The 22,977-nt window shown below is 39.5% G+C and overlaps 1 protein-coding gene and 1 long non-coding RNA gene across 4 annotated transcripts in view; one reads left to right on the top strand and one right to left on the bottom strand.

The window, feature by feature from the left end:
* Window positions 1-1,240: 1,240 nt before the first annotated feature.
* crhr1 (corticotropin releasing hormone receptor 1) overlaps window positions 1,241-22,977 on the bottom strand; it is a 26,763-nt gene continuing 5,026 nt past the window's right edge. The window contains exons 1-14 of one of the 3 annotated variants that reach the window (XM_015038502.1): window positions 20,972-21,013; window positions 16,932-17,022; window positions 16,784-16,834; window positions 15,541-15,660; window positions 11,048-11,130; window positions 8,016-8,122; window positions 7,265-7,385; window positions 6,629-6,782; window positions 6,424-6,484; window positions 6,115-6,187; window positions 5,782-5,867; window positions 5,248-5,386; window positions 4,637-4,678; window positions 1,241-3,791 (exon numbers count right to left, since the gene is read on the bottom strand). In XM_015038502.1, the coding sequence (XP_014893988.1) occupies window positions 3,651-3,791; window positions 4,637-4,678; window positions 5,248-5,386; window positions 5,782-5,867; window positions 6,115-6,187; window positions 6,424-6,484; window positions 6,629-6,782; window positions 7,265-7,385; window positions 8,016-8,122; window positions 11,048-11,130; window positions 15,541-15,660; window positions 16,784-16,829 (1,173 nt within the window). In that variant the 5' untranslated portion in view covers window positions 16,830-16,834; window positions 16,932-17,022; window positions 20,972-21,013 and the 3' untranslated portion in view covers window positions 1,241-3,650. The other 2 variants (XM_015038501.1, XM_015038503.1) reach the window with 2 other exon arrangements.
* Window positions 11,553-15,083, top strand: LOC106951154 (uncharacterized). Its single transcript, XR_001425761.1, has 3 exons — window positions 11,553-12,152; window positions 13,138-13,211; window positions 14,440-15,083. It is a non-coding gene; the product is annotated as an uncharacterized LOC106951154 (long non-coding RNA).

Here is a 22,977-nt window from a genome sequence, read left to right as displayed (position 1 = left end):
CAGGTGATTGGAGAACCTTCAGCCGACTGGAGAACCATCAGCCCATTGGAGAACCATCAGGTGATTGAAGAACCCTCACCTGATTGGAGAACCTTCAGTCAAATGGAAGAATCATCAACCAACTGGAGAACAATCAGTCGACATTCAAATCAATATGGACTGATGGTCTCCAGTCAACATTCAGCTGACTGGAAAACCTTGAAATAACTTTTTTATATATTGGAATATATTTCTTGATTATTTATTGCTTCTCCCTGCTGAATAGTTTTAGATTTTGAGGTCCATCCGGTCGCATCGTCATGGTAACCCCATCATCTGTCTGTTGTTCTCCACTGTGACTTCTGAGACCCAGTAAAAACAAAATAGAGACCGAGCTGCATTCTGATTGTGTCCACCAGGTGTCAGTGTTACCCTGAGGAACAGAGCCGCTGTATAAGATATGAACATATCTGATCTATTTCATTCAATAATTCTTTCTTACACTGACAGGAACACAGCATTTGACTACTTTGTATTATAAATTAGCCTTCAGTTTTAAATTTGAGATGAGATTGATTGTATCTATAGTAATGTGGCGTATTCAGGAATTTGAATTAATACGAGTTACGTTTAATTTTCCTTTGGGATCAGTAAAGTGTTGTTTTTTTTTTTATTTATTTGAATAGTATTGTGGAAATTTAAACTGAATTAAGGTCTTGTAATTGGTTAGCTGCCAGAGACCAAAGCTACACTGCAAAAACACAAAATCGTAGGATGTTGTTTTTATACAGTTTCTAGAGCAAATGTCTTGACTATTAAAATTAAGAGAAAATTAACGTACATGTAACTTTTTAGCAAGGTGTAGAATCTTGTTTTTAGTAAATAATTCCATAATATATATTTAAAAAAACTACTAGTTTCACTGGCAGATTATTTCACCTAAACAGGTTAAAGTAAGATATTTTTCCTATTTTATAAGTGAAAAAATCTGCCAGTAAAACTAATACTTTTTAAATCAATATTGACTTAAAATAAGATGAAAAGTAAGTTAGTTTTGTCTTTTTTCAAGTGTAGATATTGGCACTAAAAACTAGATTACAAATACTTGGCAAGATTTAGTGTTTTTACAGTGTTATTCATTGGCTGTTAATCTGAGACAATCTCAGATTAACGAATGTGTTGTTTTAAAATTTGCATGATAAGCTCCACCTGAGCTGATTGTTGCTGTGGTTGCAGGTGAACGAATCAAACACTGCCCAAATATCATTAGAAGGAGTTTAATCTGACATGAACAACATAAAATTTATACAGTAATTGCAGCAGCTTTCAATCAATCAATCAATCAATCAATCAATCAATCAATCAATCAGTCATTAGCTTGATAATCACTCACATTTTTAGGCACAGGAACAGAGTTCAGAAAAAAGGAGGAAGAGAAGCAGTTTTCATCCTGAGTTTTTTTTTCTAGACACCTACTGACTAAGGTTACTATGGTTACTACCAGTTTTCTCAGGACCGACCAGAACTGGGTCTGGTTAGTTTATCGACTAATTGACTCAACTGAGCCCAGACGTGCAAAAATATCATACAGTTTATCAGAACAAAACGGGATGTAAACAGAGTTGATGAACAAAGTGCAAAAACTACGATGGCCATGTAATCGTGTAAAGAGCTGGGTGGTTACATCAAAATACAGAATATAACAGCAATATTACTGTAATAATAAAGTAATATTACTGTAATAATAAAGTAATATCGCTGTAATTACACATTATTAACAAAATAACACTCATATCTCTATAATACCTCAGTAGTATCACTGTAATGTCAATATTACTGCAAGGAAAACAAATCTGACAAGTTGAACAAAGTGCAAAAACGATCAAAAAAATTCAACTCATGGTAGCACTGTAAAACTGAAAATTACTATAATAACTGCGGACACTGAAGTAATGCTGCAACGTTACAATCGTAATACTGTACTATTACTGTTATGGGTGTAGTAACACTGCAATAATAATAATAGTGCATTCCACAGTGTGATGAAGGATTATTGGTACCAGAATATTAATCTCTGGATGAAGATTTGGGAACACAGGAAGTGCAGTGACATCACATCCTGCAGGACAAATAAGACAAGTAGATACAAAACCTGAGAGGGAATCTGAATCTGTAAAACTGACTGTTGGGTCAGTTCTGGTTCTGGACTAAACTTTTGGCCTTGAGCCTCCCGCTTGGAGGTGCGGTGCTGAGCCTCCATTTCCTGGTTCCAGCGGATCATTCAGGTTCATGGAGATAAATCAAACGGAACGCCCGTGTTAGCCATGGCCCACCGGGTTCACAGGTCCGACAGCCGCTGACCTTATCCCCAGAGCTCCTCAGCGCCTGGACGGCGACAGGAAACAATGAAGAGCTGGATTTTATCAGCAGGAAACAGAGCGGTGAAGAGGAGGAGGAGAAGACATGATTCTAGGTCAAGGGTGTTCAAAGTAGGGACCGGGGGCCATTTGTGTCCCCTGGACTGAATTTGTGCGGCCCGCCTGGTCACGATTTTTTATTTTTATTTTTTCTTCAAATTACTCCTTTCCATTGAAGACTTATATGTGTGTTAAAATATGTCCATTTTAAACTGTAAAGTGAATGAAATACAAATATATAATGATAGAAAGAATAAATTAGATAAATAAAATTTTTTAATTAAAATCTACTTACAAAATAAATGCTAGATGCAACACATTTTTTCCCATGCTTTGTTGTCATGGTAACTAAGACAACATCTGCTCATTGACTTGCAATCTAACGTACACCAAGCCTGGTTTTAATTGCTGTATTAAACGTGGCTAAAAACACAAGTGTTTAAAAAAATTATCCTGTTTTATTGCTGACAAAAGATGAATTATTTTTCCAGTTTTTTTTTCATTCAAGTCCAGAATAATAAATTTTGGATCTACAATCCTATTCCCATTACAAAAACAAAAATATGATTGTTAAATTAAAATAGCCGATGGTAAGTTATGGTTTAGTAGCTAAAAAAACGGAAAGTTTTTTTTGGTGATTTTAGTTTTTAAAAATGATATTTGAGTATTTTTGAGCTGACGATTTTGGCCCATGTGACGAAATGTTTGGACACCCCTGTTCCAGATGTTCAGTTAGTTTTAGCCACAATGATTTCAGGTAAGATTCAAATGTGGAACATCTCCTTGTTTATGAATATCAAGGTTGGAAACATGTTTGACCCCCAGAATGATTCCCGACCATCAGAACCTAACAAAACCTTTAGAAGTTTGTGCTTTGATGTGGCAGAACAGAACCAAGCTCAGCATGATCCTCAACAGCGACATAAACCAAAGAACCAGGCTTCACATGTTCAGCAGCACCCCCTGCTGGCCCGCAGGAGAAAAAGCTGGTGATTACTATTATACACACACCTGATCAATAAATACATGAACATAGCTGCCTGGTGCGTCATGTGACCCGTTAAAAGCAGCTGAGTCATCGAGTCCAACGATTGGTCAGCTTGTTAGCCAATCAGAGTCCGGACTGACAGTTTTCCTTCTGATTGGCCTTCTGATTGGCCTTTCAGACGCGTGTCCTGCGCTGTGATTGGTCCAATCCAGGTGACTGATTGGTGACGGGTCACATCAGAGGCTGTGATTGGACGAGGCGGCGTGTCAGAGGTTGGAGGACTGTTTGATGCTGTGGAAGGATACCCTGCTGGGCGACGTGGGCAGCGACGTGGCGCGGATCGTCCGGCTGCGGATGGAGTGACGATCGTGCCAACGTATCCAACGCTTCTTCACTGTGGAGCGCACCTGGAAGCAGACAGACAGGTGGACAGGTAAATCACACGATCACACTCAGAACCACGTGATGCTCACCACATAACTCCTGGGTTAGTTTCAGGATTTAGTAGTAACTAGTTACTTTTACTCAATTATATCTATTGGGTAACTTTTAAAAAAAGAAAGAATTATTATGATTAGCAATTTTATTATGAGGTATTTTTACTCTTACTTGAGTAAAATTTCTATATTTTCTACCCACTGAATGGAAGACAAAGAAATTCACCAGGCACAGAGACACACCTTCAGTTTCTGTTAAAGTTTCGTAAGTTTTTTTATTCAAAGAAATTGATTTGGGAAAATTTTATTTTTCCTGATCGAGTTACTTTTAGTTACTAATGCGAATTGTCATTTTGGTCCTTAAAATACATCAATTTCCATTTAAATTTATATTTTGGTTCCTCTGATTATGTCATTTTTAAATATTAAATGATTGATAATTTGATCAGCTCAATACTAGATTAGACTTTTTTACTCTTACTTGAGTAATTTCTCAACTGTTACTGTTTACTTTTACTTGAGTACATTTTTTGGGTACTCTACCCAGCTCTGGTTAGTTTAATGTAAATTAAACTGACGTTAACCAGCTTCAGCGTCATTGGGACTGACAATCTTCCAATAACTCAGTTCTATTTTAAGATCAACTAGGGCTAAAATAATGAATTATTTTAGTTATTGATTAATCCAACTTGGGTTTTTTTTTTCAGTTTGTTGCTTTCGTAGTCATTTACTTCCTTTTGCCTTGCTCTCTGGAATGAGTTTGTTTTCATTTGAGTTGGGAAAACTTATGCGGGTGGAAAGTTATCCTGAATTACCTCACTGTTGAGGAAACAGTAGAAGACGGAGACGAAGAAGCCCTGCAGAGACAAACAGAGGGACATTAGCTCAGATAAACAGACTGCTGTTCATACAGTTTGATCAACAGAAACTGGTCATGATCTGACAGGAAACTATTGAACTTCATGCTTCTGAACGAAGGAACTACCCAGCTCCACTTAACACCACATTCCCTCTTAAACTTTGACCCAATCTGTTTAATGTTGGTCTCAGGTTGTCATTCACAATGACAGGGGTGTCAAACTCCAGTCCTCAAGGGCCGCTGTCCTGCAGTGTTTAGATGTGCCACAGGTAAAAAACAGTGGAATGAAATGGCTTAATTACCTCCTCCCTGTGTAGATCGGTTCTCCTGAGCCTTGCTAATGACCTAATTATTCTTTTCAGGTGTGGTGCAGCAGAGGCACATCTAAAAGTTGCAGGACAGAGGCCCTTGAGGACTGGTTAATGGCTCTGGAGAACTTCCAGATGTTGCTGCATCAGTTCATCCTGACCAGAACCAGGAATACGGACCGACACAGAAGAGGCTGCTTCCTGGAGGATGTTTGGCTGCAGCCTCAGATTTTGAATCATTGGAGGAAACTCAACGAACCTGGAAAGACTCCAGGATAGAGTTAAAGTAAATGAAGACGATCTGAGCCACTTCGTCTTCTCCTCCTGGATTCACAAAGAAAAGCATGTAGGTGATTCCCAGCAGAGGCAGCAGCACCAGTGTGGCCTTCACCGCCTTCCTGCAGGGCACAGGAGAAGACAACTGCATTCACTGGACATGTTCAGCTGCATTCACTGGACATGTTCAGCTGCATTCACTGGACATGTTCAGCTGCATTCACTGGACATGTTCAACATATTCCCTGGAGTTATTAAACTGCATTCACTAAAAATATGTTCATTACATTCTAGTTTCACTGAAAAAATGCATCTGGGCTCACTAGAAATATTGTGATCTAATTGGAAATATTTATTTGCATTTGCTGGAAATTCTCTGCTGGTTCCATTGTAAATATTTAAGTGGACTGAGTGGAAACGTTCTACTGGACTTCTGGTTTCACTGGAAATATTCTTTTCTTCAATATATTCCATTGGAGCCACTGATAAGCCCCACCTGTGGGATGTTTGTTCATACCTGTATTGGATGGTCTCTGAGGTGGTCGACGCCCTCAGTTTGGTCATCAGAATCCGAACGATGTTAAACAGGAAGACGAAGTTAATCTGAAGAGAAACCAGGATGTTTGGACTTTATAGAAGATCTGCTGTAAATATGAATGTGATTTGATATTCTGTGAGGGAAGGGTGACAGTTCAGAAATGTTTTGGGTTTAAGGTAGACTGGAAGGATTAAAAATGCATCGGTGCCATTAAAAGAAGACTTACTGCTTAGGTTAGCTGAGTTTAAGGTGGACTTTACAGATTAAAAGTGAATGTTGGTTGGGTTTAAGGTGGACTGGGTTTGTTCTTACCAGCAGGACCAGGATCATAGGACCTTGGTAGATGTAGTCCGTATAAACACCTGTCTTCTTGCCAAACCAGCACCTGGAATTCAATCACGAGCCAATCAGATGAAGAAGATGCGGTCTTTAAGAAAGTGTGACATCATTACCTATTGATTTTTCTTTATGTTGGCTGCATCAAATCAAAAACTGCTCTTAGCCTGACTGAAAAGTGTTTATTGACATCACAAACAATCAAGCTGCTGTTATGTGACTTCAGACAGGTGTGTTAAATCCACCTGAGGAGAGGCAGAAGATCAAAACAGTTAAGCGACTCACTTCTCGTTGTCGTAGTACAGCTTCCCAAAAGCCCACGCCACGATGATGGGAAACGGAATACCTGGAAGCAGAAAGACAGGTGGACAGGTGAGCTGAGGGCAGACAGGTGTAAAGTCTGACAGGTGTAGAGAGAGATAGGTACACAATCAGTTGGACAAAAATGTGAAGAGGACAGACAGGTAAACAGCCAGACAGGTAAACCGACCCCAGCCGATGCAGATGAACATCCACTTCCTGAGTTTGTCGGTGGAGTAGGTGAGCACCACGGCAGTGTGCAGGTAACATCCTTCCCCAAACATCCAGAAGAAGTTGGTCACATGGAAGTAGTTGTAGGCTGCAGTCACCAACCTGCACCACGCCTGAGGAGGAAGAAGAGGATGAGGAAGATAAGGAAGGTTCTTTTCCATTTTCAAAATGGCTGCCATGGTTGTAGTGGAGGGTATATGTTTACACTAAAATCGGCAGCAGCTATTAGCCACAGCCAACCAAAAACTTAGGTTTACTAGCCGTTAATTTGCTCAACAAGAATCTTAGCAGTCGCTAACGCTAACCATTAAGACGACTGTCTCTCTATTTGCGTCAAACATCTTCATCTTCTCCCAGTTGTCGACTGGTATGAGACTTTCAAACAACAAAGTCCTTAGTTTCAGTTTTGGCATCTGATTTTATGGCAATATTTTGGTTTGAAAGGCTCATAAACTGGCGGCCATCTTGAAAAATGGCCATCATCCTGACATTCAAGTAGAAAATGGGAAATATGAAGAACATCTGACCTGAGTGGAGAGCATACATTTGTATGCTTTCATCCACACTTTTAAGGTTTTTACAGAATGGCTGTCACCTGGTTGCTCTCGGTAACCGATGGGTTCATGGTTAACTGGACGATGAACCAAGTGGCGTTCCTCAGGATGAAGGCTGAGATCAGATTCCAGTGAATGATGTTCCTCAGACAGCGGATGCTCCTGGAACAGACCATCAACCAATCAGGAAATATGCACCTCTGTGTCTTTAAAGAGGTAGTATTATGTGTTTTCCAGGCAAACGGTGTCACTTTATAGCATAATCACGTAACTTTGTTAACTTCAGTTGTCATAAAAAAGCTACATACTTTTACGTCCTAATTTAAAAGCTTTAAATTGGTCCTGTCTCTTTAAAAACTCCTGCTCTTCCTGAAACTCTGTCATCAGGAAGTCATCACAACATGGCTCCTCTATTAACCCTTTAACAACGTTTTTACCAGCGTTGCACTGAGAAGTAGCTACTATAATGAGCTCAGCAGGTACACAGTTCCACCAGGTGTTTGCTAATTGTTTCTGGCTAGTCTGGAGGAACTGAATGGTTGTCATGGAGATTAAAGGATTTCTCAAACATGAGAGAATCAAAGCAATACTCCAGGTATGCTTTAAAAGAGGGAATAACATTATAGCATGATATAACGCAAGATTTTCTATAATAGTGCCCCTTTAAAACACCTGCATCCCCCTGAATATGTGGTTACTGAAGGTTCCAAACTGAATTTCCTGGCTGCTACCAGGTTACCAACGTAACCAACACGCTAACCTAGAGGTGTTAAAAACAGAGAGGTGAGTTACCTGAGTCTCATGAAGAGCATGAAGGCGAGCAGCAGAGCCCCCAGAGAGATGCAGTGACCCAGGTAGTTGATGATCACGGCCACATGATAGTGAACTTTACTCTTCCTCTGAAAACACAGAGACCGTCTTTAACATCAGAGCTGCTCTGAGATCAGATCCTCAGGGTGACTTCATCTGGGTTTTCTGGTTCAGCTCAGATAAAACTGAGCTATTATCATAGCTCAGTTTTATTTTGGTGTGAATTTTTGTTCACCAGCAGGAAGCTTCAGAACCGTCAGATCACATGACTCAGGTCACATGACCCGGAAGATGACTCACTCAGGTACGGCAATAGGGACTCGGTGACCAGCTGTCTCTGACTTATTTCTTGATTAATCAGTAATTTGACTGGCAGGTTATGAATAAAACTGTCTTTTAATTAAACAGGTACTTTGGTCGCTTTAATTAAATAGAGCTGATTAAGACATGAAGTTCTGTCACTGAGTGGCTGTCAGAGCTCATTAACAGAGCTTGAATAAGAAGCTGACTGACAGGATGTGACTGAAACGGATTTCCTCATTAAGTTATCGGCTAATTACAACCGAGTGCCAAATGTAGTGATTAAATTTCTTCCTCTTCGTTTTCTTATTTTAAACAAATTGGATAATTGGGCGCTTTAAATTGCACTTTATCGTATCTCACTGAGAACTACAAAATTGTTTCTTGCACCCACTTCCTGCAACAAACAGGAAGTCAGGCCATTTTGACTTTGTTTTTTTGCTGTTTCAAATGTTTCAGTGAGCTCCTCCTAAAAATGTAAATGTATAATAAACAGAAGATCACAAGCTGGTCACATTTGTTTGCTTCAACAGATAGTTTGTGTGCAACAGCTCATGAAAAATTTGACCTAAGTCGTCGACCCAGCATGCATTGCACATGTGGAAAAATGGCGACCTCCATAGGTGAAAAATATAATAAATACATATAAATTTGGAAGTAATTGTGAATTTTTAAACATATTCCAACCAATAACTTTCAGGTTAGTAATTATTTAGGCCAACATGTTCAACTAGTCATTTATCCCTTTAACTGAACGGCTCACAAACAGCGACCTCAAACTGTTAAACGTAGATTTTGCTAGAGAAACTGCTCAGATTAAAAGCTTTGAGGATCGTCCAATGCTCCATGCAGCTTCAGTTGTCTTCATCAGAACTGATTAAAGTTCTGGATGAGTCACATGATGCTGGTGGATCAGTGTGAAGCATCGTCCCTTTTGTTTGCTTACTTGATTTGACATCAACAGAGAAACTGACTGAAGAACTTTTATACCAGAGAACTGGACAGCAACCGCCTGTAGAAATTAAATCAACTGATCAATACTCAGAAGATACAGATCAGGAGACATTAACCACAGATCAGTGTGAGGTCCCAAAGCCCTCAGACACATGGACGTCTCTGTGAAGTCTTTCCACTTTATTGACCACAGAGCTGTGATTGGCTCACAGCCAGCTCCGCCATCCAATCAGAGGAGAGCAGGAAAAAGGAAACAGATTGCCTCAGTGGGACAGAGAGACGACACATGGACCAATGGACACACCCTGGCTACTCTTTATGTCTCTGTGTGGACACACTGCAGGTTGGGGTCCAGAGGTCGATCCACACCTGGAGTCCATGAAGGAGACATTTAGGTCCCAGCGTAAGGAACGGATATGTCTTCACACACACACACACACACACACACACACACACACACACAGTCTCTATAACACACTGAGTGAATGTCCAGATGGTTTCCTCGTTCCCGCTGACATTTGGATCTCAGCTGCGTTGCCACACTCGTCTCTGATTGGCTCAGACCGTTTCTCCCTCTGTGGGTTTCTGGGTCTGTGTGTGTTCAGATCTGTCTGACAGGATTTCTCCCAACAGAACCAAAAGGTTCTGACGTATTTAGTGACTTAAATTAGCAGAACCAGTTCCAGTCTATAGCTTCATGTCCATTGATCTAAAATTCCAATTGACCTTGTGGAATTAGAATTTGTGCAATTCTGATCGCGAAAACTGGAGTTCCAAAAACACATTCCCTTAATGGAAACAGTCTAATTTGACAAAACTCATGTTTTTCACTAAAAACTGTTTTTAAGCTGTTTCAAAGTAAATGCATTTCGCAAAAGTGCAGTGGAAACACTTTTTTCACATCATACAAGTCATGTGATCAACAACCGGCTGTTACTACTGGCGGAAACGACGAAGAAGACGACAGGAAGTGGATGAAGGTGGTGGATGATGGCGCGGCTTGTTTTTTATTAACTTATCAGGTGAACAAACTCATTCACATGTGATTTTAACTGCATTTGTCATTTAATGAAAACACTTCAATTGTGAAATTGTGTTTTTTCGACATTAGTGAAATATCGACAAAGTTCTAGAAATGCTGCATTTGACCCGGGTTCTGATCCGGTTGAATTCTGACCTTCTGCTCAACCTTAGAAACCAGATCTTCAAACCGAGCCTCATAAACTCATCTGAACTCTTCCACCTGACCTAACTGTGATTTTGAAACAAACCGGATCACTGGACCTGAACTGGACCCGTCTGTTCTGTCCCAGGTCCAAACAGTGACCAAACACTGTTTACCCAGAAATTCAATTCAGCTGCTTGTCCTTGTTTCCTTTCATTGACTTTTCATTGAAATCAGAGAGTCGCCATGGTAACCGGAGACAAAAACATGCCTCAGGATAATTTTTATCAGCATTATCAATGTGATTTTATTAATACAGATTTCCCACCAAGAAGAAGAAGAAGAATATCAGAACCGAACAGAGTTTGATCAGTAATGAAATAAAGTTTGCGTTAGCAAGAGCAGCCGACCTTAAGGTCACAAGCTGTCAAACAGAACAGCAAATGGTACCAAAGAAGCTCAGTTTTGTTTGGTTTTTCACTGCAGACTCTTCAACCAGAACAGCTGAAGGACGAGGATGGAAATCAGAAGAAGTCTTCCTCACTTCCCGGTTATTGGTCACTTTGTGATTGGTGTTTGTATTGATGAGTCTCACCAGGACGATGATCTCGGTGCACTGACTGTAGTTTCCTCGAGGCGCCCAGGTTCCGTTGGACTGGCACTCTCTGTAGACCCGGTCTAAACACAAACAGAACAGAACCGGTTCTAGTTCTCTTTCAGAATCAGCTGTAGTGCAAGCTCTCACCTCTAGGTGGAAGAAAGGCGCTGTTCCCTACTGTTATGTTTGCAGTTTGGTCTGAAACCAACATGGATGAGGATCAACGATGCTACGATGGCGTATTAGGGGCATTGTAGTTGGAAAAAAAAAAAACATTTCCGCCCAAAAATAAAATCTGACATTTTGAAATTACTATCAGAAATTTTCTATAAAAAACAAGAAAATTTCTGAGCTTGAAACTTCAAAAATTTGCTTGAAAAAACTCAGAAATGTCTGAGTTTGAACATGGGAAAATAACTTGTTATAAGTAAAATAATGTTCCAGTGGAACTGGAACTGTTTCCATCAATATAAAGGAATTGACTTAAAACAAGATCCTATACCTTGCTGAAAAGTTACTTTTAAATTAATTTAGTCTTATTTCCAGTGAACTAAGATATTTGAACTACAAACTGACCTAAAATTAATTGGTGATATTTTGTGTTTTTGCAGTTGCATCCTGGGTTCTGCTCTGCACTGTGGCTGTTTTTCTGTGTCCTGTATCCGTTTAGTTTTTTGGTTCTGGGTTCTATTCCTGGTTCCGATCCGGGTTTGTTGTTCTCCTCTGTTCCGCGTCCGGTGTTTTTGAAGTTTTTTGTTCTCACACATCGGCTCCTCACACTCACAGAAACACAGTTTGGTGTTAAACTCCCACACTCCGCTCTGACGAATCAACACACAGCCGTCTGTGTGCAGCTTCTGTAACCACGGCAACTCCAGAACCGTGCCTGACTGGTACCACCCTGATCCAGCCCAGTCAGCCGAGTCGGGGATGGGGTATTGTTCCGATAAATGATCGGCTGCCTGAATCAATAACGTGAGTGACACCTGAGGCAGCAACCAGTCAGAGACCAGCGGCTTGATGACATCAGAGTGGAGAGCTTGAAAGAGAGAGGATGAGGACGGTGGTGGTGATGAAGATGGAGTGAGAGAACTCCAGCTGGGTTCGTACACACACACACACACACACACACACACACACACACACACACACACACACACACACGTGCATGCAGAAACACACAGATGAGTCATTCTTTAAAGTCAGATCAAGAAATAAACCACTAATTAGATGGGATATTCATGGCCACCCACTCATTAACACACACATTAACTCACACGTTAACACACACATTAACTCACACGTTAACACACACATTAACACACACGCTGCTAACACGGTGCACCTCCCCACTGTGCTGATCTGTGAGGAGCCGGCTGGCAGGAAATAAGGAATTGGATCCTCCTCAGCCTGAGATGTTGGTCAGTGAAACTGTAGAGCTTCTGACTGAGGAAACATGGCGGCTCGTTCTCGCCACTTCTCAGTCGGATCGAAGAGTTCTAGAAGAACTTCCTGAAAATCGATTCAGATTCTGATCAGAACCAGAACAAGATGCATTCACACCAGCCCTGTTTAGTTCACTTTAATCAAATTCCAGTTTGTTTGTCTAACGTCCGGTTCGTTTGGGGAACCGTGAACCGGACCAAAAAGTGAACTCTGGTCCGCCTACAAACCTCGGTCTTTGTTTGGTTGACGTTAACGCTGGTTCGGTTTGAATGCATATGTTAATGCCAAGCAGACCAGAGACCGCTCCAAAAGCAGGAAGCAAACGACAGCGCAGGGCATTCTGGGTAAATACAACCAAAAAGAACAATGTTCATTTTACTCAAACATATACTTATAAAAAGTAAAATCAGAAAAACTGATCATTTTAAGTGGTCTCTTAATTTTTCCAGAGCTTTATTTTTTATACAGATTGTCTTAATATCTGCTTTGTGTATGTCGTTCTTTCAGCAAATGACCTTTTTAGAGTCTGTATACTCCAGTTAACTACCAATCTATTACTAAATTAGTTGACAATTACTTGAATAATTGATTAATCAGGATTAATTGAATTAATCGCTTCAGCTCTCGCCGTATCGTTTCAGTATGGAACGATGTTGGACTGAAGGCGTTTCTCCAGGAACTACTGCAGCGGTTCTGTTTCCAGCCTTCCAGTCAGGTGGGTTCTGATCTTCCTGCTGTTATTTTTACTCCACCTGGGGGTGAGCAGAAGTCAGCCTGCAGCGCTCGCAGGCGCTTCTCCCTGCAGCGATGTAGCTGTGGATCAAACTGCAGAACTCCGTGGGCGGATTCTGATGATCCGAGTGTTGGAGTTAGTCATTCATACCAGACTTCTTCATTCACTTGATTTGAATTGTTGTGTTCTGATTTTTGAATCTTCACCTAAAGTTTCGCCTAAACATTTGAAGCACTTGTTGGTGAGGAATGCGCAGCTGTCATCCTTTGAGGTAAACTCTGAGAGAAGAGTTCAGTGAAATATTTTCATATTCTGATTGAATCCTCTGCACTCAATCAGACTCAGATGTAAAGATATTTTACGTGTAGTTCTGTAGTTTCTAACTTGAAGGTCAGTACCAGTAACATTATCCCTAGCATGGGCGTACCACAGGGATGGGTTTTGAGCCCCCTGTTTTACTCAGTCGTAACACTTTCAAAAATGTAGCAAAAACAGAAAGCTGGAGAAAGAAACCAAAAAATGTGTCATACTTCATGCTGTTTCCAACGTTATAGAACAGCAGCATGTTTATGTAGATAACATAATGTACTCTAGACTCCCCCTTGTGGTCTGGAAGATTTCCATTTTGTGGAGCAATTTAGCAACGTTTTATAGTTGCTGTTATTTTTGTTATTTGTTTCCCTTTTGGTTCACAGAATTTTTCTGTTGCATTTCTTTTTTGTGTTTGTGTTTTCACTACAAAATAAGTATTTTTTGTTTAGTTCCTCATGCAAATATCTTAGTACACTAGGATTATGACAAAACTAACTCACAAGTAACTTCTCAGCAAGATAGAGGAACTTGATTTAAATCAGTAATTCTTGTTACAAGTGAAAAAAATCTGCCACTGAAATTAGCACTTTTTAACAATGTTTAAGAATTGTTTTAGAAAATAATCTCCTACATCTTGCTGAAAAGTTACTTTTCAGTTAGTTTTGTGTACTAAGATATTTGCACTTGAAACTAAAAAAAATAATTAGTAAGATTTTGTGTTTTTACAGTGGTGGAGTCTGCATCATTAATGTTTACAGTGCATTTACCTGTTGCTCCCTGTAGGTTTATTGCTTGAATCTCAAGAAGCTTAGCTTTCAAATGAAGCATAGCGTGTTTATGAGCATATTTAATGTACTGCAGTAGTATTATGAATCACACATGGTTTTTCTTTGATCAGCCAGAATATACTGAACCCCAGATGGAGTTTGGTAACCAGGATCCAACTGGTGTGGGTCAGAACTGACGGCGAGTCTGCAGAGAAAACCGAGGATAAAGGAGAATCTGAAATGCTGCAGTAATTCCTGCTGTTTCATCAGGAGTCGGACGGCAGAGGATGGAGGAAAAGAGAAACGGGTGCAGATGGGGGTGGTGGTGAAATGAATGTGTTTTAATGAGGAGGAGGAGGAACAACAATCAGATGGAGGTGTACAAAAGGTGGGAAGATGGAATAATATTTCAATAGTTCTATTACTATTAGAGTCCGGAACTCAGACTCTCCTGTTTCTTGATAATATTGAGTTACTAGCTGAGTCTCCATTGAGTATATAATTGCACAATTTGACATTTTGAAAATAAATGTAAACACAGCAATTTAAAAAAAAACTTTTGTTTTACAATAAAAAGGACGTTGCAGGTTTTGTTGGCTGTATCGAAACTGGTTCACTGGAAAAACATAAAATCTTACCAGACAGTTTGGTCTAGTTTCTAGTTCAAATATCGTCGAACTCTTGAAATACAACGATATTAACTTACAATCCAAGTTTCGGCAAGATTGTTTTAAGTCAATAATCCCTTAATATTGAAGAAAAAGTTCTGGTTTCACTGGCAAATTTTTCACTTTTAACATGTTTCTATTGTAGTTTTGTGAAATAAACTCTGCAAAAACACAAAATCTTACCAAGAAATTATGGTCTACTTTCTAGTGTAAATATCTTATTTCACTTTAATTAAGACAAAACAAATTTATAAGTAAGGTGATGAAAAAGTTCTAGTTCCATTAGCAAATTATTTCACTTATAACAAAACATGTTTTTCATGTTGTAAGTGAAATAATCTGTCAATATTACTAGAACTTTTCCGTCAGTGTTAAGGAATTATTTACTTAATCCAAGCTCTTATGACTTGCTGTAAAGTTACTTATAAATTAATTTGCTGCACTAGAAACTAGACCAAACATATTTGGTAAGATTTTGCATTTTTGCATTGAGTACTATGTATTACTGTGTAGTACTCTGCTGGTCCTCTACTGGTTCTCTACTGGTCCTCTGCTGGTACTTACTGGTGGTGTTGTAGTGGATGCCATTGAACTGCTCTGGACAGGGTCGGGAGATCAGCTCTCCAGCTGCGCTGCGAGGCCAGCAGGTCCCGATGCCGTCCACCGACAGGTCACAGTACACACCTGCAGACAGATGACAGAGTCAGGCCCTAACGGCTGAAATCCTGTTCTGATCCAGTCTGAGGCGGCAGCCATGGTCGTCAAGAAAAAATTATTTTTGCACTGAATTTATCAGAGATGAACACTTTGGTGTGAAATTGTACATAGTTGGATTGATAGAAGTCATATTTACTGAAACATTTTTGATTTTTCAAGATAGCAACAATGATTGTCGTTGAAAATTAATCTTTGTACTAAAATTGGTAACTACATGAATGTTCAACAGCGTCTTATAGGGCTTTCATAAATAAAAGAATAAAACAAAAAGGAGTAAATTTCAACCAAAAAAAAAACTCTCACATTTTAATATTCATTTCAGAAACTTTATAGAAAAAATAAGGAAATTGCAGTTTGAAAAGTTGAAAATTTGCTAGAAAGAAATCGAGAAATTTTCAGAATAATCTAGAAATTTTACAGAAAAAACATGGAAGTTTCTGAGTTTGAAAAGTTTACAATTTTTTGACTTTTGAAATGTATAAATTTCCACCTTTTGCTTGAAAATTTCTGAAATTACTTTAAATTTTTATTTATTTTCTAGCCAAGTTTTGAACTGAAATGTCCATAGTTTTTCTAGACAGCAGGACACACACACACACACACACACACACACACACACACACACACACACACACACATAAATTTTGAGATTAGTCTCAAAACATCTGAGTATTTTGGCAAGTTACAAATCACTCCAATGGCCCTAATTTGCTGTCGTATGAATGTTTTTGACATCATATCATAGCCTATCAATTTTGAACCATATAAACTATATGTAATTTCTAGATTTTATGTTTAATTTATCAGGTGGAGATCAAATCAAAATGGCCACCAGGGTTGCAATGGAAAATACATGTTAGCACTCAAATCAGCAGTAGCTATTAGCCACTGCTAGCCAAAAAGTTAGGTTCACTAACCATTAATTCGCTAAACAAGAATATGCTAACGCTAAACACAGGAAAATGTAGCGGAGTGGACGGAAAATTGTCATTATTGCACAACACTGGAGTAATGTTCCACAGGTGAGCCACAAGGGGGCAGCAGACAGGCGATGCGTTCTGTTCACCAGCTGTGGTTTTGTGTTACCAACCTGAGGAGTTGCTGATGGTGAACGTTTGGTTGAGCAGCACCAACATCCTCGCTGAGAGACACACAGGAAGCAACAATTAGCCTTCAGCCTCAAACGGGACGGTTCTGATCCAGTTCAGTTCTCACCCTGGAACCAGAGAGGAAGCTACCTGTCAGGTTGGTGGACAGCAGGATCAACGTCTCACAGGTCAGTTCTAACGAGGAAACTTGTCCACTCAGCAGGAAACACACGCAGATCACCTGAAAATATGAACACAACAACATGAGAGCTAACCAGGTCAGGAAACAGAAACCGTCCTGATGCATCAGTTTCCCTCAAAACGCAAAACAAAACAAGGAGCTCCAGGTCCAGACAGCTGGACGGAACCGAACCAACAGCGGTCAGTAAGACGATAACAGTACATGTGAGATTTTGGATGGTAAACATCCAAAATCTCTTTTGCAGTTTTTCTGTGACATAGCAAAAAAAACCCCAAAAACCCTTTTGTATTAAAACAAGATAGTTGTGCACGTTTGAGTTGTTCTTAAAAAACACGAGGGGTAAATACTTTTTAACATCAAACTAATATTCTGTTGAAACACACCAGTTTGTTTTTACTTTTATTTACACTTTGTATCTGACTTCAGACTGTCTTTCGTTGGCCAAAATTAGTTTTTTTAAATATATATATATATATATATATATATATATATATATATATATATATATATATATATATATATTTTTATTGATGTGTATGTGTGATTTTTGTATATTTTTACATGTAGGTATATTTTTTATCCTGGTGGCTGTAAAGGAAAGTACAAAAAAAAAAAAAAACGCTTATTGGATCAAATCCAACAAAAAAGCAAAATGTGAAATATTGTTTGATTTGTTGATATAATTTTTTTTAAATATGCCTCATGCCTACTGAATGAAAACAGGGACAGATATTATGTAATTTCCCTTTGGGATCACTGAAGTATTTTTGAATTGAATTTGTTTGAAGTAAAACACAAACTCTCACCCAGTATTTTTGTCTAGTTCAGTCAAATATTCTAGTAAACTTAAAATAAGATAAATCTAACTTAAATGTAACTTTTCAATGAGCTATAGGAGCTTGCTTTAAGTAAATAAGTACTTAATATTGATTTTTAAAAATAGTTTCACCACTGGCAGATAAAGGAAAAATGTTAAAATGTTTTTTCTGTTTCACTATTCTAAACAATAAAAACATTTAACAAACATGTTAAATTGTTATTTAGTGGAACTCGTACTTATAATAATATTTACTTTATTAACTTTATTTACTTATTTGCATGGTGTCCGTGACGTCACATAACCAGTCGACACGTTCAGTGGTCACGTGACAGGAGCAGAACCGCTGAATCAGCAGCTCGAGGAAGGAGATGAGTGAGAAGCTCAACAACGGCCTCCCTGATTGGATCAATCTGTCACCAATTAGCAGATGATTGATGATCAATCAGCCGCTGCTGGTTATTAACTGACGACTAAATCGTTCACGCAGCAGGACACCCACAGACCCACTCCCTCTGCCTCTCCCACTCCCCGAGCCGAACCGAGCCGAACCCAACCCAGTGATCTACCCAGAGATTTACTGCCGTGACTCTGCAGCTAAAATTAGCTCGCTGAGCTCGGAGAAGCGATCCGTCTTCTGGACGTAAATTTTGTGTTGGCAGCAGCTCAGAGGGACGAGCTGCAGCTGCTTCTTAGGAGGACCAGGTAGCTCTGACAAATCAGAGGGACTCAGCCATCAACACGAATAAGAAGTAGGAAAAACGGACTATTTTAGACCAGCTGGACTGAAACTGGACCCTATGACATCACATTTCTGCATCAAGTGAAAAAGTTTTAGAAATAACTGAAGATCTGAAGCTTTGTGTGCCTCCACGACCATAATTCATTAACAAATTAAGACAAAACTATGATTTTTAAATCAAAATCTACTTACAAAAATGTTAAATGCAGCGCAAAGTGATGATCTTTACCAAGCTTTCTGGTTTCCTTCTAACTTCATGGTATAAAACCAAATCTGACTTATTCTTTAAAATACAACAAATCTGCTTTAAATTGTTGTATTAAAAGTTTTATAAATGCAGCAAATGTTTTCAAATGAAGGCTGACCTAGAACCTGTTTTCATTAATGAGGATAGACAAAATATTTTTCCAGTTCTCCCAAAATAAAATGTGCCAAAAATATTTGAAATTTTGGATAAATGATACTGATCCTACAAAAAAATCAGATAACTTTGTTTAATTAATATACTTCATACTTACATTATTACTGAGTTGTTTTGTTGATTTCAGTTATTAAAATAGTTTTTTGTCCCACTGAAGATTTTGGACCAAAAACACGTTTGATCTAAAACTTCAACGCTGCATGTAACTAAATATTTAGTTAGAAAAATGCAGAAACTGTGAAGGTGATTGGTCAGATTTACGGAAAAGTTGCAAAAACTGTTGACAATTGCTGAAAGTCTGATTGTCACAACTCCCTGTTAGAACTTGAAAGCATCTGAATCCGACATTAAATTTCAAATTTCTGATTGTTGCTGAGGAATCTAGTGATGAACCGATTCAGAGAATTCTGGGTAATCAATGACCAGTGGGAGGAGCCTCAGAGCAGCTGCTGTTCTGAACCTGCAGCTGCTAACTGGACCAGAACCACAGAGCTGCTTCCAGCATCTTTCTGACCCACTAACATTTAGACTGCAGAACAGCTGCAGAACCGTCCACCATCAGCCTGCAGGCGTTTTACTGCGACTCGGATCAGTTTGGGGTCTGGATGTTTCAAAGCAACACAAAGATCTTCATGAACCGGTGTTTGAACTGTTCCAGTTCTCTCTGAGAGGAACTCAGTTAAGAGGATGATTATAAGATGAGCTGCTGCTCCCAGATAATTACTGATGAACTTAGTGAAGTGTGGAAACAGAGAGCATCTGCAACGCCGACTGCTTTGAAGACCAGATGATCTGGTGGGGTTTTGTTGGGCATCGCTGTGATAGCAGCTGTTAGGGATGGAGGCGGTCTCAGAGGACAGAAACTAACTCACACATTGGTAAAACCTGCAGAGAGCCGTCCAGCTGGCGCTAGCAGATGTTTTCTTCATGTTCCCTCCATGGAGATCAGCTGATCTGACGAGAAGAAACGGATCAGAGTTTCTGCTGAGCGACTCTAAGAGGAGGGCAGGAAGGAGTTTAACTCTTCCAGAGGAAACAGAAACATGTAGGAGCGGCAGATGCAGGGAGGAGCTGCAAAGGTGGCAGCCGGCTGCAGCTCAAAATGACGCAGGGCAGTGAGTCCAACACACAGTTCAACCGGGGACAACAATTGTTACATTTTCAGCTGCGTTGTGTCCAACAAACCAAAACATTTGAGCAATCTGTTCCCCTCCTCACCTGTGGGGGCGCTGCACCAAGAACCACTAAAGGAAACGACACAAACGTCTGAAGAAGACATGAGTGAAACTTCCTTCTTCATGAAACGAAAACAAAAATGTAGTAGCATCAGATTTTAGCAGTCAGGGATTTCTGATTAGTCATTTCTCCTCCGTGTTTGTTTTGATTATATTTACCCAGAATGCACTGCGGTGTGGTCCACTTTCTGCCTTGTGAAATTTATACGAAACTATAACTTTACAAGATGCTCAGTATTCCTCATTTAAATTTGTTATTTTTCTCATAAAAATCTAATAAAATTATGACTCTATTCTCCTAATATTACCACTGAGCCTGGACCAAATATTCCATCGTAGAGAAAAAAACGAATAAAAATGTTAAGACGAAAGTCAAACATTTTCAGGAAATTTTTTTTGAAAATTTCTGAGATCAAGACATCAACAATTTTCAACTTTACTATCTCAGAAAATGTCCAAGTTTTTTCTAGAACAATTCTTAGATTTATCCGTTTCTCGCAAGGTTTCGAGTTTAACTGAGAGATGAATATTTAGTTTCTGAAAATAAATATTTACAGCCAGATTTAGTTATTTGACGCTAACTATCTATCTTGCAACCTGAATATTTCTTTAGCCAGCTAAATATTTAGCTAACTATTTACTTTGGAAAATATTTATTAGACTTTTAGTTGGGAACTAAATATTTAACTTCCTCACTAAATTTGAATGCTAAATATTTCGTTTGTCAATGAAATATTTAGTTTGGAACTAAACATGGTGAAAATATGACTTACCTAAAAATAAAGACATCATTTTTTTTCCTCTGACAAGCTAAACAAAGCAAACCTTGCTGTTATTTTTATTTTTTTTGCTGTAATTTTACAAGAGTTATTTCGCTCTGCTCATAATCCATAGAAACAAGTTTTATTTTGAAAATCTAGGCTTCCATCTCCTTTTATTTCTAAAAGATGGATCTGCAGGCTGCAGACGTGCTGAGCTCACAGCTACTCCCAGCAGCTTCATCCCAACACCAGGAAGCTGTTTCCATCACCTTCCAGTCGGCGCCACTTCCTGCCGTCAACAGGAAACCAAAGGAAGGCGGCTTCCTCCTGGCAAACAGAAACCAAGCTGAGCAGAAAGACGACTAACCCAGACCCGGGGGTTCTGCTGCAGAGGACTGGGCCCTGAACACATTAATGCGACATCTATTAGTGCATCCATGAATGCAGACGCTGCTGCAGCTCCTGTGGAGCTGAAGGTTTAACCAGCAATAACATTTAAACACTCCCACAGCGGCTCAGTGTGCGTCAGAGACAATTAAACACCAAGACGCCACCGATCATTATTCAACCCAGCAAGACGACTGAGAACTTTTAATTCACAGCAGTGAAAGCTCCGATCCACCCAAAAACCTGCATCTCGATTAGATTAAAGTGAACAGTGTGGAGACAGCTCCAAAAGCAGGAAGTTAACTATACTGCAGGGAATTCTGGGTAAATATAACCAAAACAAACACGCTATTCCCTCACTGGCAGGAGAAATGGCAAAAAAAAAAAAAAAAAAAGTCCCCCAACTGCTAAAATATGACACTGCTCTACTATGGGGGAATTATTGTTTACTTTTTGTTAAGAAGGAAGTTGCGCTCAGTGTCTTCTTCAGAGGTTAAAGTGTAATTTCCCTCAGTCCTTCTTGAAGTAGAGCCCCTAGAGGCGAAGAGGGGAATAAATGCAGTAATTAAGCAAATCACACCAGCTGAAAATGCATCAAATGTTGCAATGTTGGTGCCCAATCAAACCGAGCCTGCTGGACAATCAGGTGTGAAAAACATCCTTAAATAAATCCTAAAAAGAAAAAGCAGTGTCAACGTAGGTCTATGTCTCAGTGGGGCCACCAAAAACATAATTTCTGCCTTTTTCTCTTTAAATTTTTAAAAACTTAAGCACTTTTTAGGGTTTAATGTCATCAAAGAACAGAGGGATATAAATCTGACAGTCGTCTCCATTCAAATGGACACAATGAGATGTTTTAATGGGAGTGAGAGAAAGAGAAAGAGGCCTAGAACTGAGCCCTGTGGGCCACCACGCAACAGCAGGACCCAAAAAGTTCATTTCACCAGACAGAACCTGAACCACTGCAGTGGCGGCCGCTTCCGGGTTTCAGTCTTTATTAATACATCCAAACATCTGCTTGAAATGTTTATCTTAACTCTGAGAAGCAAACCGAACTGCTTCAGAACCGAACAGAACTCACGCAGAATCTCCTGAAAGTTACATCTAATCTGAGCCTGATTGGCTGCGGCGGTCAGTACTCAGTCTGTGATTGGAGGAGGACGAACAGTTTTAGTTTCCACAGACGAATCGAATAAGTCGGAAAATCTGAGCTGCAATCCTTCATCGCTCCTCCTCATCGTCATCTCAGTGAGAAGAGGAAGAGGATGGAGGGATGAAGGAGGCAGGAAGTGATGGATGAGAGCGCCTGTCGTCTCCTCAGCTGCTGCCAATCACCTGACCTCGTTAGTGCCGACACACACCTCGTGTTTCAGAGGCTGAGTTAGTGTGCATACAGCAGGAGGTGTGTGTGTGTATGTGTGTGTGTGTGTGTGTTTTCTAAAAATAGGCCCGGTTCCCTGAGGAAATGGATCCGCCTCCGTCTCAGAGTTTCTGAAAGTTTTACAGATCCAGTAGCAGGTAGCAGCGTTCTGGATTATGAATCATATTTCATTTCAAAGTTTTCCAGAGTTTTTCATTCTTTAGATGAAAATAAAAACAAAAAGGGGAAAAGTTGAAATATGGAACCTGCA

This window comes from Poecilia latipinna, unplaced genomic scaffold (assembly GCF_001443285.1).
Source record: "Poecilia latipinna isolate Pla-1442-1.1 unplaced genomic scaffold, P_latipinna-1.0 Scaffold443, whole genome shotgun sequence".
Lineage (NCBI taxonomy): Eukaryota > Metazoa > Chordata > Actinopteri > Cyprinodontiformes > Poeciliidae > Poecilia > Poecilia latipinna.
The sequence above is the reverse complement of the archived record's forward strand: the minus strand, read 5'-3'. Positions and strand labels throughout refer to the sequence as shown.